Genomic DNA, 17,247 nt, shown 5'->3' on the forward strand with positions numbered 1-17,247 from the left:
ATGGCTAAATACTTTTTATTTAAAGTACAATAAGTGACCATCCAATATTTTAATTAGTATTGCTGAAAAATGTTAGGATATAATGTAAAAATCATCCAGAGAGGGTCAGCCAGCCTGGTTACTGTGATAGGGAAAGTTGTTGCTGGTAACTGTTTTCTTAGTTCCAGATTGTCATAATTGATCTGGTAAAATAAGGGACACTGATACATGACCACACAGGTCATGTGATTCAGATAACCCAAAACAGGTTTAAATTTAAGTTGTCTTCATTTCATATCTTCACTCCTAATAGTAAGAATCTGCTGGGATTTTTCTGATAATAAGGAGAATCTCTTGAGTTTTTGCTAATGGTCAAGAAGTTTAATTTTCATTTGTGTTTTGACTAAATTTTTGTGACTGCAATATTTGAATTCAAAGTTATAGGCACAGATTTTTGCAACCTACTTTTAATAAGGGTCAACCTGTCCTCTACTCCACGATAGCAGAGGTAGTGGAAGAGAGCGATTACTGGGATGTGCGGAAGTGGTTAGTTCTCAGGGGCGAGCTCAGGCTTCTTGGGCAGCAGTTCAGTCCCATGGCAAACACCAAATACGACTCAGCGGCTGCAGACCAGGCCTCTAGGCAGGCAGACGGACACTGGGAATGAACTGGCAGCAGCATCAGTCCTGGAAGCCACTAGGCTCACCAGCCAGCCTGAGGAGAGGTGGCAGAAACAGCAAGCTGCTGCAGGAACCTTGTGAGCAGTTCTTAGGCTGCATTATCACATGTTAAGCTCAACAGTGCTATTTAAGGCAAACCAATACATAAAAGTGTGTTGTTAGCAAAGAATAGCAAGGCGGAGCAAACCAAACCAATGCTCAGTGCTCTTCTCCCACTGTCTGTGGGGTCATAGCTATACTCCTGCATCCTGGGCCTTTTCGTGTGTTTTTTATATCAAAACATTCTTTCACCTGTGTGCCCCAGCAAAACATCATTTGACATAACTTTCCAAAGAAACTAGAAGTTTCCACTTCACAAGTATAGAAACTTTTAAGAACTTTTCTTTTTCTAACAGTTTTTCACAGGCACAGAGATCAGTCACTAACCCAGAAAGATGATTTATCCTGAAAGATTAAATTCTCAGTAGCATAACAGGCTGGCCTTGAGGCAAGTCTTGGGTTTGACTTGCCTGCAGTTTTGTCTGCTAAGCTTGGTCTGCCTGTCCGTGTGCCCTTTCTGGCCTCTCCGGTTCTACTGTATTTTATGTGGCCCTAGCTGTGTGACTGGTACATCTAGTCTGATAGCATGTATAAACTGATCCTGGGGCCTGGTTCTGGAAAGCTGCCCCCTGGTGTTCCCAATGGTCTTGAACATACCTGTGCATACTGCCTGCCAGACTAAGAAGCAAAGCCTTTGAATCATAAGTGCCTACATCCAGTTGGACATTATTAAGTCATATAAATTGTTTCTGAAATTACTAATTTAACAGTCTTTTTGATAAGCACAAAGCCAACTTGGCTTTAACTGCCCCCATGTTCTGATCATGCTTCCAGTATCCACACTAGTTATTAGCTCCAAAACTGGTAACCTAAGAAGACATGGTGGACTCTTAGCCTGTGGGCTGTTTGTTTGATACTTCTGCTCTGGTGTCACTTCTGTGGTACCCCCTCCCTTCCAAAGGTTGAATTGATCATGTTCTCTATGCTAGGAAGAGACTGTGTCACATGGCATTATACAGTTGGCTTCCCAAGAGCATACTTTATGGGACAGTAGGAACACAACCGTGCCAAACGTACCCTTTGCTTCCTGCTCTGGGTATGAAGGTTATCATGTGTCTGATGGGGTTTTATATGTCTGCCTTTTTGTCTAATGAAGCTTGATACATTATGGTACTTGCTTATGTTTTATTAGTCAGCCCCTGTTGACAGTTTAACAGCTCCTGTTGCATTCTGATTGTTTTCTTTATTGCCTTACAACTCCCCAGCTGAGCAAAACCTACCTGCCCACTGAGTCTACTGAATTGCTAAGGAAAGGTACAGGATCTTATTTGCAACATTTGCTTTTTTTTTTTTTTTTGGTGTCTATAAATTGTGAAAGCTGTCAGTGCTCCCCACAATACCATTATACTTCCAGTCCCTGTCCACCAGTGAGTTTTTCTGAAGTTAGCCTTGACTCTCAGTCACCTGAGGGCTGAGATTACAGGCCCTGTGTCACTATATTCTTAGTTTGTACACGTCCTTGTTTTGGGGCATGGTTTTATTTCTCTTTGAAGAGTTTGTTCTACCTTTGTTATTGGGGGGGGGGCGCAGGGAGCATGTGCAATGGAGTGCTTATAGGAGGACAGCTTGAAGGACTGGTTCTCACCTTCCATCGTGTGGGTGCTGGGGGTGGAACTCAGCTCCTCAGCCCCCCTTTTCCTTTTTCTTGACTATGTCTCTGGGAGTATAATGGTATTGTGGGGAGATGCATGACTCTTTAGGAAGGCATTGTGTCATTTTATGCTTGTATCAGCAGTATTTCACGATGTAGGGCATGGCATTGTTCCAGGGAAGGCCAAATGCTCCCCACAGATGTATAGGCTACAGTGACCAGAACCTGTGAATGGCAAAAGGGACTCTGTACATATAAAAAAGTTAAAGTCTGGAGGTGAGGTCATTAGTTTGGATGATCTGGATAAACCCTAAATGTAGTCACAATGTCCTTATTAGATGTGAGTGAGAGGTTTAATGACAAAAAAGGAGGTGGCAGGTGTGAGCTCAGAGGGTTGTCCTCACAAGTGAGAAAGGAAAGGCACACAGACGGACCCAGCCTGACTGACACCTAGGTTTAGTCCATTTGTGCCATTTTGAGGCAATGAGTGTGGGGAATTTGGTACAGCAGTGGTAGGCTACTAAGGTAGCCTGTGTCCTTACCAACATTTGGTGCTGTCCGAAACATTTAGTACCATCCTAAATGATATGAAACAGTTTGTCATTTGGGTTCTAATTTGCATTTTTCTGATAGTTGGTAGTACTTAACACCCCCTAGTATGTTCTATTACTCTCTTTAATTAAATTTGTTTGTAATTTTTTCTCTTATTTAGCAAACTATATTTCTTTCAATTTTTTTTCAGTTTTATATATTCTAAACTATAGTCATTTGTCAGATATGTGTTGTAAAATTTCCCCCAGTCTGTGGCTTGTCTACTTACCTTTTAGTGTAACTTTTATGTGAGTTTTATGTAGTTTTGATGGCTTACTTTATAGGAATTTATAGTTGGTGCTTTTTAAGTTTTTAAGGTTATGGAAATACAGTCCTCCTAGAGCTTAAGATTCTGCCTAGCCTTGGAGAATGATATGAGGAAGTGGTAGATGCTTGTCATTTACATACTAAAAAGGGTTAAACCTGAGGTGACTTGGTACCTTTAGTGGGAAGGAGGCTGTAAACAGTAGGCTCTTCTGGACGAACTGTTACGTCTAAATGGTAAGCTTTCCCTTTGTGCCTACTCTATAATTACTAAGGCTTTTCAGGTTTTTTATTTAGTTTTTTTTTTTTTTCCAAGTCTTGAAATAAGGCAATGTAGGTCATTTGGTTTCCCTTTTTATTCTCAAAGTTGGTTTGACCATTCTCCATCTTTGTTTCCATGTGAGTCTTTGTGCTTCCCTTCTTGCACTGCTGGTGATGAAGCCCAAGCTTCACTCATGTTCTGCAGGCTCTGCCCACTGAACTGCACTCGACTGCAGCCATACGTGCTGAGACATTGCAGACTGGGGAGACTAGACATTAAATAAGCATAATTAACATTTCTTCTTAGATGTTCTGGGATCTCCACCCTGCACACACCTTTGTGGTTCAGTTTGATACTTTAATTTGGCCTGTCTTCAAGTTCACTGTATGAACGGATATAGAATGACTTCAGGAAGTAAAGTTGGTGCAGATCCCTAGTTACAGAGTAGTGCTGTGCGTCATGTAAGCGTGGTGTGAGAGTGGGGGCAGGTGTCTGCTGCAAACAACACAGACGGCAGAAAGCTAGAGGAACCGTCTCTGTGGATGAAGAAGCCTGCAGGGTGGGCAGACACTGGTTATGTGTAAACAGGGACATGGTGAGTGTCAAATTTAAGTAACAGAAATGACTTGTAACTCTCCCAGGCTGCTAATACCTCTGGAGAAAGTAGTTATTTTAGGTGACTTTCAAGGCAGGCCTTTTATTATCATCAGTAGATAGAGCTGCAAAGAAATCTTAAACTTTGCCTAGTAATCCTAGTTCTAGAGCTTATTATTTCGAATTTTTTTCCTTACATAGTAAGGTAATATAAAGGTAATACAAGTGACTGTGTATTCATTCAGACCAAGATTTTCAGTATTAGAGACAAGGAAACAAGGTTAAGTCAGAGTTAAGAGTTCACTAATGGACACATACCCCCTTCCAAACACACACCTGTGAGTGTGAATTTATTTGGATAAAAGGGTTTTAAAAGATGCACTTATGAATCTTGAAATGAGATTGTTCTGAATTTTCTTGATAGGCCCCAAACCTAGTGACAAATGCCCTTATAAGGGTTTGTAGTGATTTATGACAGCAGCCCCAGGAAACTAGACATAATGGACATTAAAATGAAATACTTAACTATTGAACCTGACTTAGCTTAAATAAAGTAAATGTGTTTTAGGATAACCACATAGCCCTAGTTGATGAGGAAAAGTTCCTTCTAAAGAATTAAATCTAATAATGGATGGACTATAGTTAGAAAGCAATCCTAATAAATAGATCTGTTGTTAAAGGGAGATCATATTGCATGAAGGATGATGGAAGATGTTCTTAGCCTACAAACTAATAGTTTGTCACTAGCTGTCACAACAGGTAGAGCATACAGTGTCTTGATGTAGGTTGAAATCTAAAGTGTGTATAGCTGACCTCCTGTTGTACAAATAGAAGAGTAGTGACACCAGGAAGACAGCACTGAAAGAATGTGAACTCACATAGAGACTAGATGTTACTTCCTGAATCCGTTTATGAAGAAAAAGAAAAGCAGAGGGTAAAAGTTTTAAATTTAAACTCTAGATTTAAAACAACTCAGGAGGCAAGCTGTCCAGATCAGTTCTATTGTCTGTTTTGTACCTGGACTTAAAACAACCATAATCTGAAGGTTTCTTTTGAACCATCCAGGCAAATGGTGGGTAATAGGTGATTCTAGGCTCTGGTATCCTTCCTTTATGGCTACTAAGGAAAAGGTTAAAATAACTATCTGAGATTTGTTTTGCTGTTGTTGTTTAAGGAAAATTAAGGTAGTACCATATCTTAGTCATTGCAGCAGGAGGCAGTATTGCTACTTACAAAAGTAAGTAATAGTGATAAAATTGTGTTTCAACCAAGTCTTACTGGCATCTTTATCTCTTTCTTGGAAATACTCCATGAAACAATAGATGCAGTAGATCAGGATGATGGGGACATGCATGGGGACATACTGCTACACTACTACACTCTAGGATGCGAGGCTGCGTGCAGAATTAACAACAGTCAGCTGATTGTTTACTTGAAAGACTGGCATAGAATAGGAAAATTTGGTGCTAAGGGCATAAAAATAAGCAAATGAAAAGACATTAATTCTGGTAAGTACAAAAATGTGCTTACATAGTAACTTACTGCTGACCTCATCAGATACCATACACATAAGTCTTAGAACCACAGATGGTTTTCATAGTGAGGAAAGTAAGTGGCACCATAGAGGAATCAGCTCGTCATTTCCTCAGGGAATAAGAGCTGACACCTGAGGTTGATGCTTGCAAGAGTTCTCTTACAAGCCTGTTACTGTACATAAAATAAAAGATATTACAGACTGACACGTTGATATAGGAAGAAAAATATGCTTAATTTTATTGTATGCATCCTTAGATAAAGATGAAAAGGGTATTAAGATAGATGGCATTGAAGGGATTTCTTCAAGCAGATGAGGTGTTTAGTAAAGCTTTTTTCTACAAGTTTGATCACTTTTCTTTCTTTATTCTTTTTTTTAAATTTTTAATATTTTTTTTATTACATTATTTTCCTCAATTACATTTCCAATGCTATCCCAAAAGTCCCCCATACCCTCCCCCCCACTTAATGAAAGTGTAAAACTCTGTGAACATTGGGTGTGTATATATTTTATTTGTAAGTGTCCTCCACTCCTTACTGTTGAGGGGTGGGGTGTTTAAACCCAGAGTCTATTTATGTTAGGCAAACATACTTCCACTTAACTATATAGTCTCAAGAGATTTTTGCTAAATCTTTTGAGAATAGACTGAAGTCCTAAAAATGTGAAAAACTTGGTGTTTGTGAAAATGCCTTAATCTTCATCAAGTGTTAATTTGAAGAGGTTAATAAAGAGAGATGGCCTTAGAAAAGTGAATTTCCCAAAGCGTTAACAAAGATTTTATTTTCAAAACTATATTTGCCCAAGATTTGAGTCTTCTTGATTTTCAGAAGAATTCTTTGCCACAATTCATTTAAAGTAGTAAAGACAGCATCATCATCAGTATAGAAAAAACTTCAAATAAGTGAAGAGTTTGAATTTCTGTTGTGTGCTGTGGTTCGCATTTGGTAGCATATTGAAATCACTATTTTAAGTTAGCTTTAAAATTAATGTTTCAATGTCTTTTCTAGGGTAGATTTACCAGGCTGCTTCTGAGTGTGGATTGTTACCTTTGGTAAGAAAATGTCGTCCATCTTGCCATTCACTCCGCCAGTGGTGAAGAGACTTCTGGGATGGAAAAAATCAGCCGGTGGGTCTGGAGGAGCAGGTGGTGGAGAGCAGAATGGACAGGAAGAAAAGTGGTGTGAAAAAGCAGTGAAAAGTCTGGTGAAAAAGCTAAAGAAAACAGGACGGTTAGATGAGCTTGAGAAAGCCATCACCACTCAGAATTGCAATACTAAGTGTGTCACCATACCAAGGTAAGTTGGCGGGCGCTGTGCTGGGGGAGGGAGCCTGCAGCACTTCATCTGCACAGAGTCGAGTGGTTATTAAAGTAAAATATTTTGTTCTCTTAAGTCTTGAGTATTTTAGGGATTATTTTCTTGAGTAGTGACTTTTAAGCAGTACTGAGATATATTGTTTTATCTCTGTTACTTAAAGTTACATGTTCTTCTCATCTCTGTGACTGAAAACTGAATAAATATTCATTGGATGGATGTTAAACAAATACTCAAAACTATAGCTGACAAGTGCTGGCTAGTAGTTTCCTGTCGCCTTGGACCATCAGTAAATAGAAAGGCTGCTGAGACACACTGTTAAGAAAGGACAGTAGGTGAGGCAGTCTCAACTGGAATTGCAGTTGGAAGTTGTCTCAGAGGCTGGCATCTTACGCTGGAAGGACCTCTTCTTAAGAGGTTGAAAGTTGGAGTATAATTGTAATCATTCTATTTGTGAGTACAACGGTTAGGAGATTGTGACAGGTTGTTTTGAAAGTATATTCCAGTGTTTTCTTTATACATTATAGCATGTGTCTGCTCAGAAGACAGAACTTCCTGAGTGATGGCAGTGCCTTAGGTGAGGGCTGGCTCTGCTTGTTTCCAGTGAGCTTTGAGAAGTATACACCTGATGCCTGTAGATAATGGGTTTCAGTAACACTGGACTTTCTGCTTGTCAGATAGAGTAGTTTGTTTTCTGCCTTGTTTGATAGACTAATTACCCATTTCTTTTACTTTGTTTCATGCATATCTTAAGTCTCAGTTTGTTTTTACATATGCTGATGAAGTGCTTGGTTTGTGCACCATATTGTTTCCTAGACGAATGGGAGTGTGGTGATGAGCAAATAGGAAGTTCCTGAGGGAGATTTACCCATTAAAGAAGATTGAAATAGTAATGAACTCAAAAGAAGACAAGTGCAGTAATGGGATATTAAAGGTTAAAGAAGCTGCTTTGGCTTGGTAAGGTTTGAGCTGATCTCTAGGGAGCAGCACCTCACTGAGAGGGAGGCTCAGAGCTGGAGGAAAGGGCCAGTGTCAAGATCCCAAGGTAGCAGCCAGTGAGTGCCTCCCTGCCTTGAAGGACTCATGAGGGAGAATAAAGAAGGGAGGAAGTTCACTTAGCATTTGAGAGAGCTGGAGAAGTTTGAATGTTTGACTAAATAATGAAGGATCAAATAAGGATTTTTTTAAAAAAAAACTGCATTTTAAAAAAGATTATCTTAACAAGAGATCTTGGGCAGTGGACATTTGCTGAACAGGAAGAAGAAGTGTTGTGCGCGTGTGAGTGAGTGTATTTAGGTGAATAGAAATGTGGAAATCAGTTGCAATGTTGTCACAGTCTAGTGCAAGACAGCAAGATTGGACTGATGGACTGGTCCTCAGGGTGACTGAATTTGACCCGTGTTTGGAAGTGGAGATGACAGGACTCAGGCAGATTGGCTAAGATTAAGCCAAGATTTAGTTGTTGGTTTTACATTGTGTGTTTGGTTGTGGTTTTGTATGTAAATATTTAAATGCTCACTTCTTGACTGATAAGCACTGGAATTGCTTGCTGCTAAGGACTGGGGGACTTAAATAATTTTCCAGGTATAGTATTTTGGGAAAGAACTCAGGGGCTCTATCCAGAGGAAGCCATGGGAAGCCTCTTGGGAGTCTCTTTGGTGAAAACTAGAAATCGGTAGAGACTAGAAGTTTGGAGAGTAAAAAAGTCAGGAGAAATCACTGTGGGATGGAGATAGTAGAAGTTGGGAATGGGAGGATAGTAAAGAATTGTTCATTCTCTGTAAGCAGATGTCCCTTGGGTATAAACTGGGACTAGTGATGGTGAGGGTGACTCTGAAGTAGCAAGGACACACATGCTGTGCAGACTTGAGACTGTACTTGAGCATGGCTTGGAAAGATGGGATTGTTGAAAAGTCTTAAAATATGAAGACCCAGAAGGCAGCTTAATTTTGTTTATCTTTACAGGTTTTTTGTTTTTGCTTTTGTTTTTATGGTGCTAGGGATTAAACAAATACAGGGCCTGTGCACATTAGCCAAGTATTCTACCACTGAATTACATCCCTAGCTCTTTCTCTCTGTCCCTCCCTGGTGGCCTTGAACTTGAGACTTTCCTGCTTCAGCCTCTAGGATGTTAGGGTTGTAGAAGGTATGTTGCATACCCCGTTTGGCAGTTGAAGCTGCATGTGAGCTTATTCCCCATGTGGACACATGGGGGCCTGAGGCTGTATTGAAATGTCTTCTGATCACTTTCCCGTAGTAGTTTTTGGGAGTCTCTTACTTACTATACCCGAAACTTGCTGTTTCTATGAGGAGGTGGGTCGTGAGGTTGTTTGGAATGAGAGTAGGATCCAAGTCTCCACTGCTGTTGAAGTGAGGTTGGCCAGAGTGGGACTGGTGAGGTAGCAGGTAACAGTGCTTATTGGTTGGTTACAGGTAATCCATGTGGTGTGTAACCTGGGCGGTCACCATAGTAATAGCTTCCTTTCTTTTGTATTCTGCTTGAAATGTACCCTTACCTGATTAAATATTACCTTGGTTTTACTATTAAAATTTATTTAAGCTTAAAACCTTATTTGATTTACCATGCTTTTTAAAAAATATACTTTTTTTGAGAATTTTATGCATTTTTTTGAATCGCTTCCCCTTGCATTTCTCCCCAGATCCTTCCAGACCTACCCCACATCCTTCTCACTGGCTTTCCACTTTGTGCTCGTAAAAAGAACCCACTGATTCCAGTTTTTGCTGTTGATACTCGCATGGGTGTGGGCCGTCCACTTAAACGTACTTGACTCGAAAGGGACCATACCTTAAAAAAAGGGACTCAGCCTCTTCCAGAGCCATTATCTGTCAATACTGCTCAGTAGGGGTGGGGACTTGCAAGCCCCTCCCATTCTGCTAGATTGTTAGTTGCCTTGATCTTGTATAGTCCGCGTGGGCATTTAAGTTGTGTGAGTTCATGAGTACAACTCATTTCAGCCTAAATCACCATGCCTGTGACCTAGTGTGCTGTGTGAAATGTAGATTTGTGTGTATGGATTGTTGTTGATCAGGAAGGAAGGAAGGAAGGAAGGATAGTTTTTTCTTACATTGTAGTTTGATGTTGCATATTTTAAAACTTTTCAGTAGAAGTAGAAAAATTAAGTCAATTATTAGTCATTTCTTAATTATCAAATATTTTTTAAGATTTTTTTTTTATTATTTATATGAGTACACTGTAGCTGTCTTTAGACACACACTGTACAAGTGCATCAGGTCCCATTACAGATGGTTGTGAGCCACCACGTGGTTGCTGGGAATTAAACTCAGGACCTCTGGAAGAGCAGTCAGTGCTCTTAACCGCTGAGCCATCTCTCCAGCCCATCTATTAAATATTTTTAAACAATAAATTGAAATTCAGTCACTTCATTTAGAGTAAATATGAAGATGAGAGGTGAGAGTTGAAAAAGAATTTTGTAGGTAATCTAAGCCCAATTTAAACAGTTATCTAAAATGTGATATAAAAATGTATTTAACCATATTCACTTAACATTGCAGTAAGGCGTTAATAAGGTACATTCCTTAGGATTTTACAGGCCTAGCACTGCACGGTCGGCTGGTGGAGAGCACGCTGGACGCTGTCTTAAAGCATAGCCAGTGTTTACAGCTGAAATGCCTGTTCTGCTGAAGCACTTTCCCCTTTGTGCCCTTTGCCCCACTAATATTAGAATGGGATTAAAATTGCCCAGGACAGTCATGGCTTTCTGTCCTTCTGCTCCCCCGCCCCCAGCTGCCTCAGAGGTGTGGAAACTGGACCCTTAACAGCACTGGTTGCCTATCTGTACCATGGTATGCAGTAGCACAAATGGCTCAGAGCAACTCATGTAGAACTGGACCTCGAGCCTAGGCCAAACAATACAGTTATAGGAAATACTTGTATCTGCATTTTTAAGATCTGGGAAAGGGAGAAAAAGTAGTCATATAATCAGAATGGGAATTGACTCAGGAACAAACAAACAAGCATAAAGCCTTTTAGTATATTTTAGTTACAATAAAGTAAAGCAAAATTAAACCCTCTGATGGGGCTGAAGCTATAAAATAATTCAAAGCAAGTTACTGTGAGACCTAACAGTGCAGCATCATGGTGGCCATAGCCATTACCATGTGTATGTAGGCACGCAGAATTCACTTTTTCAAGCTTACGTTGGAGATCATGTAATTGTTTTCTTAGTCTTTCATCCTAAGGGAACAGTGAAAGATTTTTCATGTTCTGACAATGTTTTTTTATTATAGGCAAGGAAAGTTTGAAATCCTCAGTTTCTTGAACTCTGATAATAAAGAAAACTACCCAACTTGTTTTATGCCACAGTTGAACAAGGATAGCAAAACAGACAGCTCCACTGATTTTACTTGTATACACTGCAGAGTTACAGATGCTAACTACAGTCCATCGGTTTATTCAAACAAACCCCAGGGACAAGGTGAAGATTATCACACACTAAAGGGTGCCCTAAAGGGCAGTGAGTCTCCTTACCCAGCACTTCTACTTAGGCATCATCCTGATGAATCAAGAAAACTTTGTTTTGGATTCACTGTTTATACTGGGGAAACTAAAAATAACTATACTCATAGTTTGATGAAGAGTGTATTTAAAATGTTAGGTTTAAATGATAATGAAACTTAAAAGAGAGGCCTACTAAATTTTTAACGGTGATTATTTATGGATAGAAAGAAAAAAATGCTCTACAATCTTTTCCTAATGTCATATGTAAAATTGTGCTTTACTCTTAGAGTTAATACAATTAAATGTTTAAATAGGATTTAGGGTAATTTAATTCTTGTCGTCTTAATACCTCTTGTCGGGGCTGGAGCGATGGCTCAGTGGGTAAGAGCACTGACTGCTCCTCCAGATATCCTGAGTTCTAATCCCAGCAACCACGTGATGACTCACAACCATCTGTAACAGGATACCATGCCCTCTTCTGGTGTGTCTTTAGAGGGCTGCAGTGTACTCATATAAAAATAAATAAATCTATACGTGTGTGTGTGTGTGTGTGTGTGTGTGTGTGTGTATGTATACTTCTTGTTCACTTTTTACACTTTTCTCTGTATCATCACAGTTTGTAGTTCAAGTGCTGCTGAAATTAGCACTGCTTTTGCTGTTCTTTGAAGTCAGTTTTTCTGTTAAAAGCAGTTTGAACTGGACCTGGTAGTCTCGGTTGGTTCTTAGAGGTTCATAATGCCACAAAAATCTGGGTTATATACACAGCAAGACAAAGAAAACAAAATCTAATTAAAATTAAAAGACAAGTCTGTTTTCTTAGTATTCTTTTCACATGTCCCCCACCCCCTACACACACACACACACACACACACACACACGCACACGCACACAATGTTGAGCCTCCACAAGAATATGGGAGAGTGTTACTTAGGCCCATGGAAACTACATGTACATGGTTGAAAGTCAGCCTGGAATATACTGTTGGGGAAAAAGCCTCACACCCTCTTCTCTTGTCACCCAGTTTTTCTCTCCAGTGAAGTCTTAATTGCTTGTGAGGCTTCTGTCCTTTAAGGATAGTAACTTTCTAGTGTGGTCCTCGATTGATACTTGGTGGGTTTTTGTTTTGTTTTTGGTTGGTTTTATCTTTGCATCGTTTAAACTTTAAACTTCAGAGAAAATCAAAAGAACTTTGTTTAGATTGTCAACTTTCTTTTCTGGCTTCCTGTTCATAAACTGGAATAGTCACAGAGAAGTCATTTGGAACACAAACTATGGTATTTTATTTTTCTCAAATACTTCAGAAGAGACATTCCCCTCTATGTATGGTGTTGGGTAAGTGTGGTTCTGTGTGAAACATTGATTGGGGAGTTCTGCGTTTGCTTTGATTGCCTGGCACTTCATCAGCTTACTCAGTCCTGAAAAGTGGATCCCAGTGCAGTGAGTGTGGCTGCTATTTTATTGCTTCCTTGCTTGGGAAAGACGGTGTTGCTGTGTGAGTATTTATGCAGGTCAGTCTCTGGCCCATCGGAGGTCGTGCGAGAGTTGTGAATTACATTCACACATAGTCCATGTCTTCACTTTTTCTTTTTATGTTTTTCAAGAAAATATTATTTAATTGTATTACCCATCGTTTGGGTAGGCAACATTGTGTACCTATAGTTTAACTTAATTCAAACATGTAGTTTCTTTGTAAAATCAATGAGATCAATGAAACTATAAATTCAAAAGTAGAACTTTGAGGTTGTAAGTAATGATACCTTTTATCAACCTTAGCATGCAATTACAGTGTTTATGTGTTCTGTTTATAAATTGTGAAAGTGCCTGGCTGTGGTTAAGGATCCTGTAAAGTGCTTTGAAGGACACTTTTGAGACTCTTGATGGTTTGCAGATGCCTGCATTTATGGTTTTTAGGGTTTTTGTAAGGGGATCTCTTGTTATAACACATTCAAAGTCCTTTTGTAAATACAACACATTCAGGCATAGAACTCTGTGCGTGCATGTGTGCACCAGCCACATGCCATAGCCAGCTTCAGGTGGCACCCTGCCTTCACCATGTGTGAGACAAGACTTCGTATGTTTTCCATTGTGTATGCCAGGCTAGCTGGGCCCACAGTGTTTAGGATTTTCCTGATTTTGCCCAGATTTTTTTTTTTTTTTTACAGATTTTAAAACATTTATTTATGTATTTATATCCCATATGCTTTCCCTTCCAAGTCCCCCCTCCCAGGGCTACTCCTCCCATCCCCCTTCACCTCTGAGAGTGTGACTCCCCCACCCCACCAGTATCCCCCCACTCTTGTAGATCAAGTCTCTGCACGATTAGGTGCGTCCTCTGCATTTTTCAAGGAAAAAAAAAATTCCATTTTGATTCTTATTGACATCTGCATCTTTTCTGGCTTTTATTTTTTCCCAAGATGTCTGTCTCTTCTTTCTTCTCATTGAAACACTTAAAGTTATTTCTTTTATTTTTTGAGATTACAATTACTTAATTTTCTTCTTTCCTCCCTCCAAGCCCTCCCTGTGCTCTCTCAAATTCATGGCCCCCAGGTTTTTTTTTTTTTTTTTTTGAAACAAGTGCTATTGCCCACTAAGCCATTGCCCCAGCCCACACAGGACTTTTTTTTTTTTAATCATTATTTTATAATAGAGAAAACACACCTTCTTTAGGACTTTTGTTCATTTATAAAAATTAGTGAATTATTTCCAGATTAAATAGTAACTATAGTACTAATTTTTAACATCTGGGGCAAATGATTCTTCTTGTGCCATAACTTACTGTGTTGGCTTCAGTGATAAACTCATTCTAGCTAAAGTAGTAGTGACAACCCTTTAGTTTTCTTAATATCCTTAATCTGTTTCCAGTTTTAACTGAAGCCATTTCACTTTGCCCACATCATTCCTGTGTGGCCACTGCATTTTGGGAGATCATTATCATTCAAGGTCCGAGAGTAGTGCTTCCCTCTCCTGCTTCCTGTCCTTGGAAGAGTGCTTAGAGGCTTCTGTGTCCACTGTCAGGACAACTTGAAGGAGTTTGTCTTTTCCTTTACGTATGAGAGGACCTAGGTGTTGAGCTTAGGTTATCAGGCTTGATAGCAAGCCCCCCTTTACCCTCCCCACTGAGTCATTTTGATGGCTTAAGGATTACTATAATTACTCTATTTAAACTAACTGGTCACGTGTAGACAGCGTGAAATGGTTTCAGGAGAAGAATCCGAGCATGAGAACTTGCTTGGAGAGAGTAGGATCTGTGATCTTAATGTCTCATTCCCTTCAGATTGAAGGTCTTCAGAATGGCTTGTCAACTTGTTGGGTGTCTCTGCTGAGGTTTGAGAGATGTGTAAACTAGTACCTGACTTCTTGGAGAAGCCTAAAAAGTGAGAGATCGACCAGAGCTGTCCTTTGTAGTATTGAAGTAAAGAAAGGTCATGATGAGAGTGGCCTGCCTTTTTGGGTATGATAGGTCAAAGGTGCAAGAGTCATCCCAGGGACTGGATAGGTAGCAAGGTAGTGACAGTTGCATCAAAAGGACCCCAACTTCAGGTCTGCAAAGTCTAGGCAGAGCAGCCTGAGAGGTTACTCCCTGAGCTAAGTCAGCATTAGGGTGCTTGCCTTCTGTAAGGTCTTACCTCACCTTATCAATCAGAGCCCTTCCTGTTTGTTAGGCCTGAATTTGCAGGCAATAAAAGTGACACCTGAACTGTCCTGAGGATGGCCAAGTACAGTTAAATGTGGAACAAAAGATACTTGTCCCGTATGTATAAGTGTCTGGACATGGTAGCTGTAGGAAATCAGTCTGGCCAGAGCTTGTCGGGGAATAGTACTGGGCAGTAGAAGGGCCCTCAGCCAGGGCCAGCTTGTTCCATGTGTTGTCTTCTTTGGGAACTGAGAGTTCCAAGTTGGTAGCTGGGGACAAAGGGAAATAGAGGTTGGAGAGACACCACAAGCATTTGTAGGCAACTGTGTCATTTTAGCAACTTAAACTATTTGACCATAGAAGTCTGGTAAGTTATCCAATAATACTTTATTCTTGGAGATGATTTTATCATAAACCATCTTTAATTGGGATTTCCCTCTATTACCATCATTCTGCCATACTATGTGTGCATGTGTGTGTAAACACTTGTGTTTTCAGGTATAGGGAAGACAGAAGGACAGTGATGTCTTCCTGAACCACTGTTTACCTTATTTTTGAGACAGATTTCACTGAATTGGAGCTCATTATTTCAGCAAGACTTGGCCAATCAGTAAGTCACAGGATGACCTGTCTGTCTGTGTGTCTGTCTGCTGTTGTGCCTGACTTGTTTGTGTGGGTGCTGAGGTCTAAACACAAGTCTGTCGTGTTTGAGAAGCACTTCACCAACTGAGGCCTCTCAGCCCTGGCATAATCTTTATTCAAAACTCTGCTTTGGGGTTGTGGCAGGACATACTAGAGGAGGTGTTGTTTTGATGCTTTTGAGAAATTGATCAATAAATCCTGAAATGAGACTTGAAACATGTTAGGAGACACTGGTTGAATCATTCATCTTGGCCTTTTTCTTTTAAAACTATCTTTCAGTATATTAATCATATATTGAAAAAGTAACATAAAAGAGTTTTCCCAAGCCAGGCGTGCTGGTACATGTCTTTAATCCTGCCATTCCAGAGGCTAAGGCAGGTGAATCTCTGAGTTGGAAACCAACATGGTCATAGAGAATACAGGCCAGCCAGAGCTATGTAGTGAGACATTGTCTCAAATAAATAAATAAAAAGCTTTTTCCTTATTGCCTGTTTATGGTAGTTTATGGCATTTGTATTAACAGGTGTAGATAAGAGGTACTCTACCTAAATATTTTGATCTCTGTGTGAAAACCCTTGCAATATAAATGAAAGCTTATTTCTATTTGGTGGTGTGCTAATTTTAGAACACTGCTTATTATAAAACATGTATTTGTAGGAGAGTAGGTATGTAGAAGAAGTCAGAGGACAATTTACAGAAGTTCGCTCTTGCTGCTGTGTGGGTCCCAGGATTGGAAATGAGTTCATCTGGCTTGACCTGATGCTGCTGCCTCAGTGAGCCAGCTTCTGGGTCCATAGAGCATTGCGAAAATGTGTGCTTTGACTTTTACAAGAGTCCATTCTTTATTGTCCCTATTTTATGTCTAGTGTATATTTCAGATTTTTTTGCATCTAATTTGAAAGTTAAATGATGCATTTTTATTAGGATTTTTTTTTTTTCAATTTGGGGTACTGTTTTTTGAATTGTTTAAACTATATGTGAAAATTAAATTAGAAAACCACTTGCTGTATTATTAAAGTTAAAGTCTTTGTACTCTTTTCAACATTAGGTAGTTTTTTTAAGTAAAAAGTTAATTTTCAAAAGGTTTGAAATAATCCCACAAACCATTTTTAGACTTGCTAGTAGATCATTTCCATGGCCAAGGATGTGGTTTGTTTGTAGGAGACCTGTTGTTAGTTTTCAAATCAGGGCACATCCATGAGGATCTCAGATAGCGCATTGTGACAACACTTAAAGTTAGACATGGAAAACACTGGGGACAGGTGCCCTTTGGGGTCTTTCAACATCAAGGAAGGCCTGTGCCAAACCAAAGAAGGGGGCAGGTTTGAGTATAATCTGTACACTACTCACAGTGCAGAATTAGTGTGCAGCTTTCAGAATGTAATCACTGCAGCTCGCTGGGTTAGCGACAGAGAAACGTGAAGGTTATGGTCAAAAGCATCTTAACACAATTCACAGTCTGTCAGATCAAGGACATTGAAGAAAAGAGATGCATTCATACATTTAATTACAGAAGGCCTTAATTTCTCTAAGATCAGTAACTAGACAAAAATATCTATTCTTGTGTCTCAGCTCATTATTTCT

At 39.7% G+C, this 17,247-nt stretch overlaps 1 protein-coding gene across 4 annotated transcripts in view; it reads left to right on the top strand.

The window, feature by feature from the left end:
- Positions 1-17,247, top strand: part of Smad2 (SMAD family member 2) — a 64,632-nt gene that overhangs the window by 13,673 nt on the left and 33,712 nt on the right. For all 4 annotated transcript variants that reach the window (XM_021150251.2, XM_029471809.1, XM_021150250.2 and 1 more), the window contains exon 2: positions 6,602-6,889. In XM_021150251.2, the coding sequence (XP_021005910.1) occupies positions 6,654-6,889 (236 nt within the window). In that variant the 5' untranslated portion in view covers positions 6,602-6,653. The remainder of the gene's footprint in view (positions 1-6,601; positions 6,890-17,247) is intronic.

The sequence above is a fragment of the Mus caroli genome, chromosome 18 (assembly GCF_900094665.2).
Source record: "Mus caroli chromosome 18, CAROLI_EIJ_v1.1, whole genome shotgun sequence".
NCBI lineage: Eukaryota > Metazoa > Chordata > Mammalia > Rodentia > Muridae > Mus > Mus caroli.